The sequence below is a fragment of the Rhagoletis pomonella genome, unplaced genomic scaffold (genome assembly GCF_013731165.1).
Source record: "Rhagoletis pomonella isolate Grant_MI unplaced genomic scaffold, Rhpom_1.0 Rhpom_scaffold_00005, whole genome shotgun sequence".
Lineage (NCBI taxonomy): Eukaryota > Metazoa > Arthropoda > Insecta > Diptera > Tephritidae > Rhagoletis > Rhagoletis pomonella.
In genome coordinates, this window is record NW_023458559.1 from 82229263 (window position 1) to 82250224 (window position 20962).

The 20962-nt window shown below is 35.6% G+C and overlaps 1 protein-coding gene across 1 annotated transcript in view; it reads right to left on the reverse strand.

Moving 5' to 3' along the window:
- Positions 1-17245, reverse strand: part of LOC118739702 — a 192234-nt gene extending 174989 nt beyond the window's left edge. Inside the window, exon 1 of the mRNA XM_036471202.1 lies at positions 15164-17245. Coding sequence (XP_036327095.1) covers positions 15164-17032 — 1869 coding nt within the window. The 5' untranslated portion in view covers positions 17033-17245. The remainder of the gene's footprint in view (positions 1-15163) is intronic.
- Positions 17246-20962: the final 3717 nt, after the last annotated feature.

Below are 20962 nucleotides of genomic sequence, written 5' to 3' on the forward strand. Positions count from 1 at the left end.
TCTTTTTACATACACACATACTGAAATGAACTAAAACTTCAACTTGCTGGTGCAGTAAAAAAATACTATCCGACTTGCTACACTACGCTGATAGGTCTTACTTGTTCACACATCGATATATTTTATGGTCTATCATCTGCTACTTTGTCAATCCGTACAGCTTGCGTTTTCATTGAATTTTTTTTAATAAACTTGTATGTATATCACATGGTCACCAGCAACTTTATTTCCTACACAAATGTCTCTTTCGCCCGAAGATAGTATAGCGTATATATTCGAGACATTTACATTGTTTTAGGTGTGTGGTGACCATGAACATCAAAAAAACTTGAATGCTTCGTTTTTATACCGATCGAATATATTTGCATTCTCAGATGGATGCACGTCAATATATGTAAATTTTTGCATCGGAGCATGTCAGAGGCCTAAATTCCATTCTTACTCGTTTGCCATTGCTTTCAATGCACATGTTTAGACATGCATACAATATGTATGTAAGCATTTTGTAAGTACATAAATAAGTATTTGCATAGCAACGTTTTTTCTTTGAAGCTACTCCACTTTATACTGATTGCCTTGCAGCAGTAGAATCACAGGGCAATAAATGTCATTTGTATCATCCTATACGAAGAAGACAGACAGACAGACAAGCGAAGTAGTCTATCGTGTTCATCTATTGATGAAAACTTTCGGCGCCGCCAGTTATTCCATTTCAATTTTCTCCTTTATTCCATTGTGGCCACAGAAGATTAAATATCCCTTGTTTTCCGACGTCTTCTTTGTTTTCGTTTCTAAACACAACGTCGTTTTAGAGAGGCAGATGTATGTACATGTCAGTAGCTGCTAGTTGTGCAGACGACTTTATTTACAAAATGGCAAAGAGCGTCTCGTATTTACATACATCTTTATGTACATATGTATGTATGTATGTACGTTGCTTAGGGTGTCCGCTATGAGGACGACACGGCTAACAGTGAACAGTGATAGTTTTTGAATGCGCTACCCTTCAGTTTGTGTCCATCGAACATCACAGTGGATGCATTAACTATTTGCTCGATTCACATATGTATACTTGTATGTACATATACTATACATACCATATGTATATAATATTAGGACATGGCTGCCAGAGGAGCCTGTCTACAAAAAATGTTTTTAGTAATTTGAGAAAAAAGGATATGTAAATCAAACTGGATCACAATTTTTAAGTTTGATTTTGTTCTCTAGACGCCACTATCCAATTTGTATGTAGAATCGCTCGCTGATTCCGAAAATCGAGTTAATTTATTTTTTTGAATGGATTTTGGAGATATTTGCAATTTACCGTTATTTAGCTTAAGACAAAGAGTGGTTCCACTTAATCAGATATATATTCCGAATTAAATAAATAATCTTAATACAAGGTACGGAAAATGAAAGCAAATAAAATTCTCCACAAACCGTATATACATCACTTTCCGATAGCCTTGATAGTTTCTGAGAAATTAATTCATCATTCCAGATTTTTGAGTTTTTGATGGAAAAATGCAAAAAATTCAAACTTTAACAGAAAAAAACTCAAAATATAACAGTTTCTGTGTAAATGTTTTGCACTTGTGTTAAAGCCTGTTGCTTTAGAAAAAAATTAAGCTCCCAAATATAAATAACAAAATAATGATTGGTCAAATGAAAATGCGCGAGGATTTTGTGTATAAAATATGAGCAGAAAAGAGTTTTACTCATACGCCACGTACACCTGATTAGGTAGAGTGTAGAGCATTGAAAGCAAGAGACGTCAGAAATGATTAACTAATTTCTCAGAAACTATCAGGGCTACCGAAAAGTGATGTATAAGTGGTTTATGGAGAATTTTATTTTCTTTCATTTTCCGTATTCCGTATTACGACTATTCAATTGGTTCGTAAGGTATACGTGATTAAGTGAAACCTCTATTTTCTAAAGCTGATTTACGGTAAATTGCAAATATCTCGAAAAGTTATCCATAGAAAAAAAGTATCTCTATTTTCGGAATCACCGGGCAATTCTACATAGGAATTCGATAGTGGAATCCATATAACATTTTTGCTGTAAACCAGTGTATCAGGGAACGGATTTTATGGAGATTGCCTTTTTTTGCAAAAGAGATAGAGTATATTCGATTAGGAATGTCCACGATTTAGCTTTCCCTTTCTAATGATCGCCCACACTTACTATTTACCAATTCATTCGGTCATCGCTGTAATTGTTTAGCCCTTAATAATACAACTTTTTCCTTCTGAATAGCAAGCTTCAATTTTGCTTCCGTATGCCATTATCCAACTCTACCTATGGCATCGTGACAGACGGCCTTGGGAAAAAGCCATGCACTGGTTTCACTATCTCGGCGATTGCAATATCCGCCGCTCAGCCGACTACTTATTTTAGTGCTTTCAGGCAAGTTAGGTTTGAGGATGCCGTCGTAGATTGCGTACCATAAGATGGGGCCAAGGACCGATCCTTGCGGTACAGCGCCTTTTATTGCATCTTCATCCGAGCCTCAGCGCAGTATCATTTCTTTGAAAATCTCTCTCTTTTACACATTGAAGAGAAAGTGTCTCCTGAAAAATCCTGTTTTTCCAAAACATATACTTGGTCCCGCCTTTTAGGCTGTATAATTCTTGATTATCAGAAGGCTAGAAGTTGCATTTTCCTTTCCGTCTGACCAGTCATATTTGTATGATAAACTTGTATTTAATAAATCTGTCCGTTCATGTACCTTAACTGTACCCAGTTTTAATTATGTAACTTCTACCAGACTGTTTTTCGTCAACACCGTACGCATCTGGAGTTCTATTCCGGCTACTGTTAGAAACACTCTTAACAAAAAAAAAAAAAAAAAAACTATAGGCGACTTCTTTATAGTTATTTCTCTAATAATAAAACATAAATTGGACATTTATTCAACTGTTTAACTGACTATCTTTAATAAATGTAAGCTACTTCTCTACTAACTTTGTAACTGTACTATTTATTTATATTGCCATCTATATTTTTAATTTATATATGAATACATGTAATTAGGAATTGATTTAGACGTTATTGTACTCGTATGTCCTTTGTTTGTAATAATTATTGTTTGTTGTACTATAAAAGCTAAGACATCTTATTGTACTAATTATAATCACTGAAATGAAATGTAAATGTAAGTTCGATTCCTTGCAAAAGCTATGCAACCTTTAAATTTGTTATAAACCTGTAATATTAAAGAGAACACAAACAATATGAAAACAAACGAAACAGTGCCTAAATAAAACGAATGTTGCGGGTAGCCCACAATTTCAATAAGTTTTCTATCGTATCAATGTATGTATGTGCATATTACATAAATAAAGGCTTTAGCAAAATGTTTTCTCATTGCAAGGACTCACATTCGAAAAAATTCGATTGTTGGCGTTCTTAATTGAGGCTAAGAATACTGCGTATATGTACATATGTATATTCACATTATTAAAGAGAGTGGGTTTACGCGGCAAGGATGCTTAAATATGTACTTTTCTATGCTTATGTGAATGTAGATATGTATGTACCTATGTATATGCATATGCTCTCCAGATACGTGCCCTAAACTCAAACATGTGTTTTGATTTAGCGTTAAGCTATCCCGTTTAACTAGCAGCCACAACAGTAGCAAACCACAAAACACTTTTCAACGCCTATTCCGCCAACAAATAGATGTTGAACTTACAAAATCACTAGAGCAACAGAAACAACATATGTATGTATGTATATATGTATGTATGTGGGTGGGTGGGTGGTTGACGTGTTAACAAAGCAATGACAACGCACGTGTTTGAATGTGTGTGTACATTTGTGAAAATATGTGCATTATGTGCGCTTTGCTAACACAAGTGTAAACATGATAACCTCATTATATGTAGTAATCCTTGCGCAGTATAAAAACACATACCTACATACATATGTATGTATGTATGTATGTATGTATGTAAGTGCCTTTCAAGCCATCTACATCGCACATAATTTCACACCCACACTTACAGCAAGCAACTAACTGAAGATACATCCATACATAAAGATACGGTTCGTTATTATAAATGTTATATGCACAAGTAACGCTTCTACTCCGCTTCTTAGGCGAACACTATAATTTCATCACTCAGGCATACTCAAAACCCCTACATAGGCAAAAGCCTAAGAGATTAATATTCCTACTACTTACTTAAATGTTTAATTAAAACCACCTATTCAAATCTGCAGTGACTCGGCCGCAAAGGTGCCTTCGCATTTTGGGGATGTCAATTGTCAGTTGTAGATGTCTATGGCCACAAACTTGTTGCTCTTGTTGGTAATTTGCGCTACGACAAGGATTAGTTACAGCAAAAGAGGGGGGTTGTTGGTGACACTGTATATTAATTTCAATCGCACAACTACACTTTTAATTAAAGACACGAGCTCGCCGAGTGTGCGTGCGGTCTGTTAACAAGGCAAATGGTTCACCCATTAAATAGTCAACCAATTACCAGACTGAGCGTAAATACATAGTTGAAGTGCTGACTCCGAAAGCTGCTTAGTTACATTCGCTCGAATGGACTGTGACGACTTAAGCCATTATCTTAAAGATGGTATTACGGCCGAAGCTCTCTCTGCTCGTTGTGTGTTGTTGCAGGCATTTAGACGCGCATAACTTGGGCTGCTTGGTTGGAGGATTTTATGCAACTATGTGCAAGATGTAGCACGTTTACATACCTATTGCACTGAAGCAGCTTTAAATAAATAAGTGTGCAGTCGGTGCATACTAGGGTGTTCGATTATTGGCCTTATTTTCTAAAACCGGTTTTCGAGTTGTTTGAAAAAAAAAAATCCAATTTGGAAGAAAACCCGTTCCCGATTTTGAAATTAAGAAGAAACCGGACAAATCGGTTGTACTTTACGTAGTTTTCATACAATGAAAATGCTTTTGTTGGTATGAAGTCAGGCAAAAGAGTAGATCAGCTCAAGCAATGAATGTTGTCAACTGTGCGAGTAAAAGTGTAGCTCTCTCCATTTGTTTTACAATATCAAGAAGAAGATTCTGAATTGCACCAAACATTCATTTATGGGGATCAAATATGATATACTGCTCATCACCAAATATCCTAGGTCACATTTCAAAACTATTTATGGGTTTCCTTTTAACCTGGAAAACTCAAAACTTTTATTGAGAGGTCAAGATTTGTATAAAATGAAAAAAACCTTGTTTGTTCGATAAAAAAAATCCGGGTTGTTCAATATTCGAAAAAATCAAGATTTAAAAAAAAAACGCCTATATATATCCAAAAAACCGGGATAAACCGATTTGAAAAAACCGCGTCAATCATCCTAGTGCATAAACATTTTACTAATTGTTTGGCTAAGCTTCTGGCGTACGTCTTGACATTTAAGAGACTTTACCAAACAATTTGAGATAGAAAAATATTATTATATATTAACGCTCTGTAGTTGGAGGCATCTTAAAAGGTTAGCTTCCTCCATTTGCATAATAAAATAACAACACAAACCGTAGATTGGTGGACAACCCCGGCCAAGCAAAAAGCCAAATTTGAGTGAGAACCAAATATGTATTTATTTAATTCTAGAACGTTTATCATTAGTTGTATTTACATATATGTATATGTACGTACGTTGCTGACTTTATCGCATGTTAAACAATTATAAGTTCATATATAAATACGGACGGAAAAGTGTTTGTTGAAGTTTCTGAATTAAACAATTACACAAATATTAAACATTGCCGGCATTTTTGAAAGAAACCTAATTTGAAAACTTTTTCTGTTATTCTGATTTGTATTGAAAATAAAAGTTTGTACTAAATAGAGCAGAGTGCATTATACTCATGAAATCACGAAATTTATACAAGGTTCAAGGTGGCAAATTCTACATTTTCTTATTTTTTAATAAAAAATTAATAAAAAAAATATATATATAGTTAAAAAGGCAAGCATGATTCGCCAACATTCGAAGGCTTCAATTTCAACCGCGATTACTTATTGAAGCGGATATATTTACCATGAAAATGGTCCATTCACTTTCCTATTTGGGATCTACATAAAATCTATTAAGGCGAGTTGGTTTCGAAATTGTTATTGAATTATTTTACATTTTACACGAATTGAAAATGTACACAACCACAAAAGCGAAAATTTTCAATGATGCGTAGCGACATTTCATTTGCCTGTGTTAAATTAAAGACACCTATAATTCTCTTTACTGTTTCCCAGTAACAGTTAAGCTTCAGTCGCAATAGCATAGCAACGGCCCGGCCCTCCCATTGCGTTTTACATAAAAGTTAAGTACATTTTTGTGCGTTGAAGTGGAAATGCCAAAGGCTCCTTGGCACCCACACCCCACACACACACATATGTATATACATACATACCTATAAAGCAAATAATCAAGAAATTAATGTTACGCCACAAAAAGACGCATCGCGGCGGTTCGTTTTACGCCATTAACTCGAGCTAATACTCACTTTTCGTTAAGAAAAATATTCAAATAAGGTAGATTTTGAAAAAATCCCTAGAGGCCAACTACGCATTTGGCATTTGTTTTTAACTCCCAGTAGCAATTTGTAGGCCAGTTATTGAAAAACCCAGGTGAGTGGTTAAATGAGCCCAGTGTTTGAGAGAAACGAAAGAATTGTTTGCAATTTGACTAACAAAAGGAATAAAGGCCTAAGTGATAAACGTACTGTAAAGTATATGTATGTATGTATGTGAGTAAATGAACGATAGAAAACAACCTAGGGCCAGCTCTACTAAGAGAAAAGGCTTCCCGCCGAGGTTGAAAAAATGCTCTTAATTCTTGCTTATTTTTATTTATTTACATATGGCCATACAGACGTCATACTTGTACACAGTGATGGTAGGGAATTATACATAGGTTCTTTGGGACTTGAAACAGATCAGAGGCGCAAAATCTTATAAATTTCAAACTGTTTGTGACGTTTACATACTTGTACTTTTGTTGACAGTGTCTTTTGCGTTAGTCAATTACATTAGGGGTATTCACGATGCGGTGCATACTGTCTAGCGTGGTGCATAAATAGCATGATTGGCTAATTTTCTTGTTGTTTAAACACATGAAACAACAACGAAATTATCCAATCATGCTACTTAGACAGCATGCACTGAATCGTGAATACCCCCATTGATTTCACGCGCGATGAGTGGTGACCGTGGGCGAACGTCCCACGCTAAGTGCTTGTAAATGACTGAACCTTTTAGTTTGTGGAACTGATTGGCATTTTTACCTGCACATTTACTCATTTTAATTTTACAATACTTTCATGGGCCCAACAGATCGCTTTGCAAGCCAACGGCTTTGGCGTGAAATTGAAATTTTATTGCGCACATTAAAATCACACACATTTGTTGGTTAATGCCACCGTTGCTGATTAAGTTCGCCCCTCCTCTTGCTCACACATACAGCGCCAGCAGCAGATAGTCTTTGTAAGCATGACGCGGCAAAGCTTTTATTACACGATTGGGGTTGTAAATATGTTGGTGTTTAAGCCAATTTTAATGCAATGACTTTTTAAATATGGTCTTTGAACACGATTTCTCACGTCGCAGGCATTTTGATGCCGGCATTAACATCCGCACAACTGCAGCATTTTATGAGCTGCTTGTTTTTGTATTGTGTACTCGTAAGCTTTCGGTGTCGCAATAAGCCAGCAGGCACAGGACATTGCCGGCATTCCGTTCAAAACAGGAAACGGACATGAATTCGCGCGAATGGTGCCTGCACACACCATACGCTCCCACACTTGTATTTACAATAGAATGCATGGATTACTATCATTCATGCGAATTTTTGGATGTAGCTAGATCTGCACTATACACCTCGAGACTGCCTCTGAACTATTGAAAAATGACAGCATCGTGCTGGAGGATATTGGCGTTTTTTAAAGTGCAATAAATACAGATGAATTGAGGTGCCGATTTTAAATATTTTAAATAATATTATGGTATTTATCTGTATACTCGTACATATGTATATGTATGTATAATAACATTTTGACATTTTGGAACCTACACTTTTGCTAAGTATTTGGTCGAGCTTCTGCTCCAATTTGTGGTGTGCGTCTTGATGTTGTTACACAAATGGAGGGACCTACAGTTTTACGCCGCCTCCGAACGGCACACAGACTTTTGTGAGAAGATTATTCATGGCAGAAATACACTCGTAGGGGCGACTTCTGTTAGAAAAAACTTACTCCAATTTAGATGTTGCTCGAGCCAGGGACAAACCCAAGTTATACGGAGTGGTTGTACGCACCTCTAACCACTCACTCACCGCGGCCGCCTCATACATATACTTATGTATAACTAAAAAAAAAGATATAAACACATAAAAATAAATTGATAAACAAAAACATATCCTATCATCCATGAAATTCTGCAAGAGTAGATAGTAATGGATTTTTTTTTTTTTTTTTTTTTTAGGACAGATAAACTTACGAAAACTTAATTTTAATAAAAAAAAAACGGTTAATTAATTTAGGCTCCTTATTATCTATCTCGTATGATAGGCCGCACGAACGATTCGTCTACAGACGATATCGTCTCTGCTTGCAATTTTGTAGCTCATCTCGTTTACGTTTAGACCGACTAGAATGTTGTCGAAATAATTTGTGAAGCATTAATAAGGCCGTACATTTCCATTAGCCCGAAATTAAAAAAGATTGCCTTGAACTGCTTAAAATTTTAAACAATGTCTCCTCTCAAAACCATTTTAAAAACTCACAGCTGATACGAGAAAAATTATATGAAAATTTCGTGATTGAAAAACTCACGCATATTCAACGAAGATTTCGAAATTTCATCTTAAACCCGCTAAAATTCACGCGTAAGACTCGGGGCAAATGGTTTCATGGATCACTTATTTTGCCCATATCCTAAGTGTATAATTCACGAAATCTGTTTCTATCCACAAACATATTCATCTATACATACATATGTATGTATCTATGTACTCAACGCAGCGGAAATCGAAGTCTGATGTTTTATCCATAAAAAATACATATGCACTCAGCAAATAAAGTATAAGCAAAGACATTCATAGTTACATACATATGTATGTATGTATGTATGTAAGTACTTGCATACAGGTATGAATGACACTGCGAGAAGCTCACCAAGTTTATCCTTTGCTTCATGTCGTGCCATATTCAATTGAATTTCAAATCATATTTCCAATAACTTTTTATTTTCGACCATATTAAAAGAGTCAGTGGAGTGTGCTTGGAAATGCAATAATAAAAGGTGGTCGATTGCTGTTCATCGAATAAGATAGCGAACTTTCCGGCGCACCCTTCACACCAATGGCATACATACATAATACTACATTCCATTATTGCTGTTTACGATACTAGTGGGTATCTAAATCTTATTCCTCTTTCTAAGCTAGCATGTGTGTTCAAATTCTATAACAAAGAAATCACTGAGGAAATATAAAAGTTGGCAAAGTGTCGAAACCTTTGACTGGCTTACTGACTTCGTTGAGCCTTTTTGCCAGAATGGGCAGTGCAACTTATGGAGGAAATACTCTCAAAACAACACCACAAGGGCAAGGCAGGCCAGAGTGTGGAACTTGTGACTCTTGGCATTAGGGACTTAGAAACAGCTGCGAGAAACAATACAAAAAAAATATATGTATCCATGTATATTGAGGCGTATCGGAAGTTGTGAAGAAGTGATGCAAGAAATTTTAATAATTAAAGCTAGTCGAAAGAATTAAAATCAGATATCCTTAAATTCGCATACGTAATATTTGAAGCATCACTAAAGCGTGACAAATATTTTGATTTATTTTATATCGTCGTTTAAAGTGCAAAACCGCGTATCAACAAATGCAAATATTAAAACTCTTACTACCGTTATGTGGCTCTTGTCTCTAAGCGTTGTCTAATCCATGTCCAATCCCTACTAAAGTCAGTAGTAACAGTGGGTGCTGACAAAAGAGATCAGAAAGGGTTATGGGGATATGTTGAAAATCTTTTTCCGATGGAAAGCGAATCAAAATATGCTCCACAGTTGTTAAAGCTGGGTTTTGACAAAAAATTTTATAGTTTCATACATACATACATATATGTTGTTAAAGGTTCTTTGAAAACTTTGGAGGAATAAGAAGCTATGCCTTTTCAGATACTAGCAGTATATTTTCCTCATCTATGTATGTATGTATATGAGTACTTAACCAGCATATGTATGTATATAGGCTGTTGCCTGCAATCAGATGTCCATTTTCCCACTGTGTCTGATGATACAATGCACTTTCCATTGTCAGCTGACACATGATTTCCGGTTGATGTTTTTCCAATTGCTTCAGAAATAGCCAGCTTATGTCGTATTTTGCTTTAACTCGATTTTGCTTGCTCTTTTTTACTATTAAAATAATCCGCGCTGACATACATACTTATGTATGTATGTATTTTATTGGAGAGGAAATGCATTTTAAATGTTGGTCATGCAGGGATGCATTCTATTAAATGCTTGACAGACCATTCATAGCGCGAACAGCAATTTAAAATCAACATTCAGCAGCGATCGACTGCGGAGTATGTCACACTCACGCAAGTGTCAAGCGATTGAATTCATGCAAACGTAACTCGATACCTGTTTTGCTTTAAAATTTAACTCACCACAAAATTTAACACCGATAGTTACAGAACTTGAATTGCATTCAGCCACAACCATTTAATTACTGAAAACCATTTAATTAAAGTGGTTTAAGGCGTAAATAATCAACATACATATATAGAGCTCAATACAGCTTTTAATTTTTTTATTTTTTACGCTATACTTTTCGACAAAGGCTACATGGCCAAACTCATAAATCGTAATAGCACCTTATGTACGTATCTATGATAGTTAATCCATACTTAATTGAAATTCAACAACAGTTATGTCCAATTGCCCAATGAACGTATAATAGTAATAATAATAATAATAGATTGGTGCTTACACATATGCTAGTGTTTGGCCGAGCTTCTCCTCCTATTTCCGATTTGTGGCGTGCGCCTTGATATGTGATGTCTTTGACTATAGTAGCATCGAGGCTTAGCAAATCTGATTTAAAAATTTGGTTCCTAGATTTAAGGACCACCCTAATGTGCACACATTTTCTTATATAAATATTGTTTCTTGGTATTCAAAAATACATACATACATATATCAAAATTATTTAAATTGTGTCGTAACTACTGCCCACACCTCTCTACGAAACGAGCAAGAAGCAGCGAGATGTCATACGGGATGTCGCAAGGGAAGAACTCAAAATTAACGCAGTTGCATTAGCAAAATGATGCAAATGGAAAGGCGAGAGGTTTCGCTACCACTAGGCTGCTCACTCTAAAGTGACAAAGACTCAGATGAGCGAACACATTGTGAAAAGGATTTAAAATCATAGTAAGTGTACCTGCCATGGGGAAGAATAAAACGCATTTGGTTTATACGAACAGTTTTTGAACTTTTCATGGCCTTAGGTTACACAACAACGAGGTGTCCACCATCAACAACACCTTACATTCTTACTTTACCCACAACTGTTGCTAAATTGCGAGCGAATGCTGAGCGGCTAAAGCGCCTACAAGTATGCAAATTTTATGCAAAGTTTGCAAATTTTCAACTGCCAACCAAGCACGAAAAATGAAAAGTGTACAAAAACCTAAAGCACATTAAAAAGGAAATAAAGCAAAGCCCAGCCTGCAAAGTTTATAGAAGCGTGTCCAGCGGCAATCCGATACCTGTATGTATATTCCATGATAGAAAAACATGACGCAGAGATTATATGCATGCCAAAATGTTCACATGTTTAGATAGAAATCGGAGAAAACTTACTCAACAATATGTACTCATGCGGGTGATATATCGGTATGTTAAAAGTAACAAAAGTCATATTTTTTCCATATTTTATTAGTGGCACGGCTAGGGCTACAGTAAATTTGTATCCTTTGAAATAAATAGTATTTAACTGTCGCCTATAACAAACATGTGCCTTAATGCACAGACGAAAATATGTTGCCAGTTTATAGGATCAGCTGTCAAGCGTTATCATGATTGTAAGACGCCTTTTGGATCTTGCTCAGACCAGAGATCGGCACTCCAAACCAGTACAAAAGTACCATTAGGACAAAAGTCATCGACTTTTATGAACTTACATACCTGCAGGTAATACCATATAACGAATCGCGAAAGATAAAAAAAAAATCCAAACAATTTCGTATACAGTTACTGCTAATAGCTGCCAAAATAATTCGAATTTCTAAAACTGGTGCCTGCATATAAACAACCACACTACGGTGTGTCATATACACGTATATATATAGTAATCGACGAAACTCACATTTCTTAAGTCAATTGGAAATTCGTTCCAAAACAAATCATGGCAAACAAATTAAAATTAGAGAAAATCATACAATTTTTAGAGAATTTTCAATTTTCTTTAATTATTTTTTGCTAAATAAATACATATCGCACGTTTAGTATTATACAGAATTACATATTTTAAAATTTCAATTTTGTGGTAAAACGCAATCAAAGTTTGATCAATTCATACAATTTGTATACCAAAATACAGATGGAAATACACATATCTTCGCCATTTTTGGAAAGTTCAGTTATTTGTTTGGCTGAACATATTCTACTCATCAAGCTTACTAATTGTATGGTGAAATCTCCGAAAACGTAAATTTTGAGTTACATCTCTATACCTATTATTAAATGTGCGATATGTACATATCGTCGTTTAAAGTACAAAACCGCGTATCAACAAAATGCAAAACCGCGTATGTGAGGTTGCATAAATTATTTTCTAGAGAGTAAAAACATTCATATTTCAGAATGATTCTGTTTTTCAAAAAGCAATCGCATTTTTGGCTAGTATATTTCAGGACGAATGGATAAGGATTGAGCCTAGAGCTTGTGTGAGCAAATCCAATTTTCGGCAGCCAATGTCAGTTACGCGGTTTTGTACTTTAAGCGACGATATGTAAGTATGTATGTATGTACTGGGATTTTTAGCCGTTTACTGATTCAATTTTACTTTAAGGATCCGTTTTCCCACTACAGTGTGCGGCAGAAATGTAGAGATAGAATAGTACCGAAAATTGTTGTGAAGCGGATATGTATTTATTGCTATTTTTCTGATAAAATTTTTCGATGAAAACGGTTTTATTCTGAACTTCACAGATGTGTTTTTTTTCATAGTTGTTGTAAACGAAAAACGAATATTATATCCAGCAATTATTTCCATTTGTATTAATAATTTTTAATAAGTTATGTATGGCGGCATTCGAACCAGGGACCTCCAGAGATCTTAAATAGAGAAATAGTAGCACGCTCCTCTGTTCAGTTTGATAATTTGAATAGCTTAGGATGCGAAAAATTAACAAAAATTTAAAACGTTTTCTGTGCGTTTCTATATACAAAAAATCTACGGAAACTGCAATGTCGGCTAAACGTACGGTTCTTTGTTGGCGGAGCACCTCTGGACTAAAAAGTAAAAAAAACCAGTACTTCAAACGTGACATGCACACAATGCCACAAAACTCGCTAATATCGAAAGAGCAAAGCATGCCACGAAGAATAAAGTTAGTTGACTGCTTTGGCATTTTGAGTTTCTATTTTCAATGGGCGGGCGTTCGGAGAAAGTTTTAGTAACTTATTTAGGAAATAAGGTTTTGATCAATGCAACAGCGCTGACTTGTTAAACACGAACTTGCACTGATTTGTCTTATGTGATTTATGTATGTATGTGTACAGTACTGCAACGATTTCGATGTAATTGCTTTCATGATTTCGTTCCACCCATCTATGCATAGATATATGTACATACATACATATGTAGATATGTATGTACAAACATGCCAACACGTTTGCCTCCAATGCGCATCAGTGCATGCTCCTTTTCTATCCATAAATGTATTTATCAATTTTTATAACGGTCTTCCACCCTCACCCTATTTTGTTATTACCGCAGCAGGGCCGGCCTTTTGTGCATGTGTTCCGCATACAATCCATTGACTAGACTTTCACTCAATTCTTTATCCATAAATCAGTCAATGCTGCATTCTGTTGCTGGAACTCAATGAGAAGAGCAGAGAGAATGCTATGTGTGCAACTTTCATATTTACATCCGAGAATGCGAATGGGTAACTAAGCTCGGAAAAGCACATATGTATATACATACAAACACACTATATACCCTGCAGAAAAAAATTATCAATTGATAAAAAATAACCTACTTATTGTTAGCCTTTTTGCGGGATTTCTATAAAAGCCTTTCTATTTAAATATCCTGCACTTCGCAAATACTTTTTCGAATTGAGGACAAATAAAAGGAATATCGAAATTTCATATTATCATTTTGAAGTTATGTCTGACGGAGTTCGAATATGGGACCACCTACAGCAGAATATGTAAACAAATATGAAATGTGATAAAATAAATAAAGTAAATAAATAAAAAAACAAACAAAAAAATTTTGTTTTTCCTATTTATATTTTATTCCCAAAAGTAGTTAGCTACAACACAAGTTAGTTACATCAAACGCAGAGGTAACCACCCTTGACTATTTCGCGGCCATCGCCATAGAAATATAGTTAGCTTTCGTCAAAGAAAGTATACAGATAATAAGTGACTTACGGCTCCTTCCTAATCAACTTAAAGTTAGCTTATAGTTAGATACATTTCCTGCAGGTTATATACTTATGCATGCATGTATGTGTGGGCATGTGTTCATTTCTATCCGCATGCCTACATGCATGCCAATTGATATTTATTGAGCATTTGTTGAATGGGCCAACAGTATTTGATAACATCCATACAATCATGCCTATGCATAAGTACTTATGTGTGAACATAAGCACAAGTTCCCGTTTGTGGTTAAAAGGCATGGTACGCATTAAAGAATAATCTTCTGGAAAGTGGTTTTACCTATTTTTTATAATTTCTAATTGTTTTGTTTATTCCACGAATTTTGCCATTTACTATATTCAAGTAAGGGGCGAGCATGTTGAAAAAAGTTCTTTTGGGGTCAAGGTTAAAAAGGTTTTCAAGCTAACACCTCACCGGCCATAGATAGATAGATCATCACAAGATATGTAGCTAACAAAAAATCTTTACAAATTTTCTAAATTGAAGTTCACCTGATAATCCATGGAGTTGCCATAGCCCATGTGATTGCATGAGCATGCGCAATGCTTGATATGCTGTTCCAGGTCGTCATCGATAATATGTTGATGCAGCGAATCCAGAGGAGTGCCTTGGTCCGTTGCCGCTATGGTCGCGGCGATCGATGGACTGTTGCAATTGCTGCCATTATTTGATGAAACGCGGCCCCTACACAAAATCGGGGTCACGTGTGGCTCTGTATGTCGGGTAGTATGTACATTTAAGATGCTATGCTGCTGCCGCAATTTCTTTGTTGAATCAGCCAGCACATCTAGTTCTTTGATGTGTAAGGAAGATGCCGTTTTCATGCCCTCCACAATAGAATTGGCAATTAAGCTGGACCTTTGTATGGCACAATTCCCGCTTTTAGCGTTCAAACTTTCATTCATGTTCGTACACATATCCAGCGAACTGGACTTTAACATATTGCGGATGTTTGCACTGCGAACATTTTGTCCTGTTATCGTCAACGGTTGACTGTTGCTGTTATTGCTGCAATCATTTGCTGAGACTTCGTCTGTTAAACTTCTTCCACGCTGAAGTGGAAGCGGTGCAAGCCGAACCCCGTTGTGCGAGAGACTTTTCCTTCGCTGCTGCTCGTTAAAAGCTCTATAAGCAACAGTTTTCTCTTCAGGCGTGAATAATGACGCGGATAATTTTAAAGGATAACGTGATGATAGTGTAAGGAATGTGCTACCATAGTCACTTTGCACCACATTCTTGCCGCCGTTTAGTTGTTTGGCTTTAGTTGCGCAAAGCGGTGTGGAGGTGGTGGAAGGATTTGAAAAATCTTTGCATGAACCACCACTAGTTGCTGCCACATTTACCGAGGTCGCAATATTCAGCGGCCGTTTATTGAGTAAATAATCAACATCTTTTGGCTTGTTTTCCGCTGTAGCTGCAGGAGTTTGTGTATTGATGGGGTGAGTTTTGACGGCAGCGGTTGCTGCCGATAACATAAGGCGCATCATTTCAACTGAGTCCGACGTCAGTGGCACCGTACAGGATCCTGTATCGGTCGCACTATCGTCACAATCTACGTCTGATTTTAGCCAGCGGTCAGGGTTGGCGTGGCTATCATTGCCACTCAAGTTGTTTGTGGTTTCTTCCGAACCGAACTCGTCAGAAGTATTAGACTCGATTTCTGCAATGGAAGAGTTGAGCTTCTTCCGCTGTACAATGATTGAGGCGGCTGTAGAATTGGCACCGTACTTCCAATAGGTTTTGTTTGTGCCAACCAAACGTTTCAGCGTCGCGGCAGCTTCTTTTTTGCGATCCTCTTTCTGTTTTTCCAGCTGCTGTAGAGTCTTGAAAGCCTTGCGTACTGGCTGTGTGTGATGTAATGTCGCACATCGTCTAATTGGTGGTGGCGTGTAGATGGGTGAGGGACTGTAAGATTGAGCCGGTGAACTCGCATTACTGACCTGCGACACATTAGCCTTGGACTTTTGAGACACAACTTTTTTTCTTATTTCTTGACTGTCGCGTCCTGTCAACGAGTGTGCCGAAATTGACAGTGCTCGAGTGAATTTCAAACGTCTACCTCCGGTTCTACTATCTGCTGTATTCTGTTGCTGCAGAAGCTGTTGACGTTTGCGAGCCGCCGCAACTAGGTTACATTCATTAATGGTGGGTAAATTAAGTATATGCGGATGCAATTGGGCATAGGTTAGTTTCGGTTGAAATTGCTGCTGCTTCAATAGTTGGGTCTGTTGGAATAGTCTTTCCCCCGTTGGTGGGGAGGGAGGATCAAATAGACTTTTTTGGCTAAGTGCAAGAAATTCCTTTTGTTCCTCTTCCTCGAGTGCTTTGAGAGCACGCAAATCCCATTCACCAGATGACATTTAATAGGGTCAAAGCGCGCTGGCACACGGCAAACTGCCTGCGTAGGAGCAACGATTTGTGCATATGAACATAAGCGGTCGCGTTAACTTAACTATACAAGTATATAATTAATTACCTTTATGCTTTATTTGGCATGAAATTTCACATACACCATCAAATCAATTTATTAACACTTACATATTTTATAGCTCAAATAACTGTTATTTCTTAAAACATGTGATAAACACTGATATGCACCATCATTTTTTTTTTTTGTAGATATATGTATTTAAATTTTTAAGTAAGGTAATTATATTTCGCATCCTGGTATTTTGTAGTACGCATACATGCACATATTTCACTTAAGTTAGCCAATCACAGCTACCAAATGCCCTTTGCAACACTTGCACTAACTTTTGGTTTGTATTGAATTTTTTATGCACATCTTTTAAATTATAACTACATATTAATCATATATGTATCCCTAGTCCACAATGGCAAATAATGGACGTTACACAGTTTATTTGTGCCTGTGTTGGTTGATACCACATTTTTCGCCGTCTCAATAATACTCTGTCCCTCCTCGAGTTGTGTTCGTATGAGTACACACGTTTGAATTGACTGAAATGCATACAAGATGGCTGTAATGTTTTATATATCGTCACCACCGCCAGGTACATGACTGGTAACAGCGGCAACTGTTGCTGCAGAAATTTTAGCATACCAACCATTACAGGCGAAGAGCTGGCAGCACGTGCCGCAGATAGTAAAAATTCGTCTCTGCAGTTACACAGGTTCCACAATCTGTTATCCTTATCAGCAAATTACATATTGTCCCACTGTTATTAACAAAAGCTAAGCAGTCAAACAGCAGACAGTTGGGGCCAACAAACATGTCTGTGAGAATCGGTTCACAAATTCAAATATGTACATATCGTCGTTTAAAGTACAAAACCGCGTATCAACAGAATGCAAAATCGCGTATGGGAGGTTGCATAAATTATTTTTCAACTTTTTTCAAAAATTGGTTCAAGAAAACTCAAATAACTAGACCAAAACTATACCGATATAGACTTATGAGTTATGTATCTGTGGAAAGGTATTTTCTCACCCTTTTTATTTCTGTGTGAAAAAACTCATGTCCCAATTTTTATTTTTTCAAATACTAACACACATTAATTAAACTTGGAATGACACTCGTTCATACTTTGAATTAAATTGTCCAAACAAATAAATCTATATCGGTGAAGCTTGAACCGAGTTATTAAAATTTTTCTTAAACCAATCTTTGAAAAAAGTTCAAAAACAGCATCAAAAATCTCGTTATTGGGATTCTGTTGAATTTTTTGTTTTATGCAATTTTTTTAAGCTTGAACTGTTTTTCTATATGAGGTGTTTTTTTTCAAAAACCCTGTTTTTAAGCATAAAAAACTCAAGATGGTATTTTCAAATCAGTCTAGCTCACGTAAATCTTAAAATTTTTCCGACACGTTTTGGTGGAGTACTTAAAATATAAGATTTTATAATTCCAATGGGAAAACAGTAACGATTTTTTTTTGTATGGGGAGTGATGCAGTCTAATGTACATATGTATTTAAATATACAATCAGTTTCTCGAAAACCTCTTAAAGTGAGCAAATACATACATATACTGCCGGAACAAAGTGTTGACACAGCAAATTTTTCACAATATATGCAACAATTTTGACTCTAATATTTTTCCGCCAATTTTGTATAAAAATATGGTTCATTCAATAACAAAAAAACATAAAAATATAATTCCTAAACTTTGTGCAAAACTCGCGAAAATTCAGCAAATTTTCATGAAAATTTTAAACTTTTTAATCAGATTTTTTGGAGTTTTTTTGAGTATGCAGTTTTCTAGTAAACAACTGTAAGTTCGGAGTTAGTCAAAAATCGCGTTGATTTTTGAGAATTTTTTTTGTTGAATGTATTTTGCATTTTTTCCATATAAAGTATTTTCGAAAAAAAAAGTTTGTATGGAAGGACTGCGTGAAAAGAAATTGCCAAAAATCAACGGTAATTCCTAGCTCATTTCTTGCAGAATTTTCTTTATTTTTCGTACAGAAATTTTATTACCAGTTTGTGTCAACCACTTCATATAATTTTCTTCGTTACAGAAATGAGAAACTACTAAAGATTTCGTTAAGATTTCGGGAACTTTGGATTGCAGGGGTGCCATGCATATTCTTCCATTCAAAGTTACTATGTTTCAAAAAAATTTTTTTTTTTTTTGTATGGAGGATATGTACATACCCGCGTCGGCAAAAAAAATATCAAAAATTAACGCGAATTCTTAGCCTCTTTAAACTCACACTTTATTATACTAGAATTTATTGGACTACGAAACTGCATACGTAGAATTTATGAAATAAAAAATTTTTATTGTGTTACTGTGGAAACTGTTTGCATTTTTCTACAAAGTGTGAAATGAAACTACACTTTAATAAAAAATGCATGGACATTAAACAAATAAAGGAATCATAGTAAAAACTGCTAAAAAAATATCGTGTTCCTATTTTTGTCACGAACAATTCGCTCTATCGTTTTGTATCAACAACTGATAAATTTATACTACTTCCGTGCATTAAAAAATTTCGATAGCAAAAAAACTAATTTTTTGTATAAATGCAGTATATTGGAAAAAAAATTCAGTTTCCATTTTTGGAATCCAAAAAAAGTATAATACCACAAAAGAGTATAGGTACGAGCGATTTGTAAAAATATATTAGTAAATAAACCCATTTATCCAATAAGTTCACAGTTCATAGGCAAAACATTCAAAACAAGCAACTTTCAACAGAGCGGCATTACGTATACGCTCTGCAGTACCCTTTTATTAGGGAGCGAATTTCCATGAACTATAAATTGAAAAATATGCGCATACACTATGAAAATTAAATTTTCAAATTGTACTTATTTGCCGAAAAAAATTTTACCTGGAAGTAGATAAATGTACCTAAATATTGAATATGTATTTTTATGTGTATAAATTTTGGATATTGGAATTTCTCCGAGGAGTTCAAGCCAAAACTATGGGCCTCATACATATAAACTGACTAAAATTTGCACTGATAAAGTGAGCTCAAGCTCAAAAATTTGCACTGAAAATCGAGTCGGAGCTTAAGCTCACTTTTTGTGTAAGAGGCCCTATGTTTTCCCCTTTGCAAGGAAGGGAAGCTATTGGAAAAGTCGTTGAAATGCCTGCAAAAGTGAGAGGAAATGCGGAAGCTATGGACATTAGAAGGAAAACATTTATTTATTTCGCATTTGGCTTAGTACGTGGTACTTTTTTTGTTTTGTAAATAAATTCAGTCAGCAAGTTTTCTTTTGTGTTAAGCCACTACATTAATAAGATACGTATTTCCTTGGATTTGCAGATGTACATAAAATGAAATTTATTTTGTCCAGTTTAGATTGAGGTTGTTACATAGATGTATGTACATATACATACACTACATTTTCACCTGTTACACAGAGAACCTGTATATAATCTATGTTTATGTTGTGAATACATATACATACATACATACGTACATACTTATGTACAGATGAAGTTAAGAGCAAACCTAGTTTTGTACCTGCAATTGAAAACGTACATACATACACACATACATATGTATGCACATTGGGGATGTTAATTTTACGGCTTTTTCCGATCTCGGGATTTTCGGGATGGCGTTGTCTTAATCCCAGGATCCCGGGATTAGTCCCGGGATTTAGATATTCATTACTTTTCAACAACTTGAATCGAAAAACTTGCTTACATATTGTTTGAGAAGCTCTCCTACCATGAAATAAATAATAAATATGTAAATGGGTTTGAAACCTACTTTCTTATTTAAAGTGGCGTTTTTATTTTTTTTCTCTGACCGCAGGATTTATTTCGAAGGACTTTGTAATTTCAAAAATATGATTAATTCCCAAAA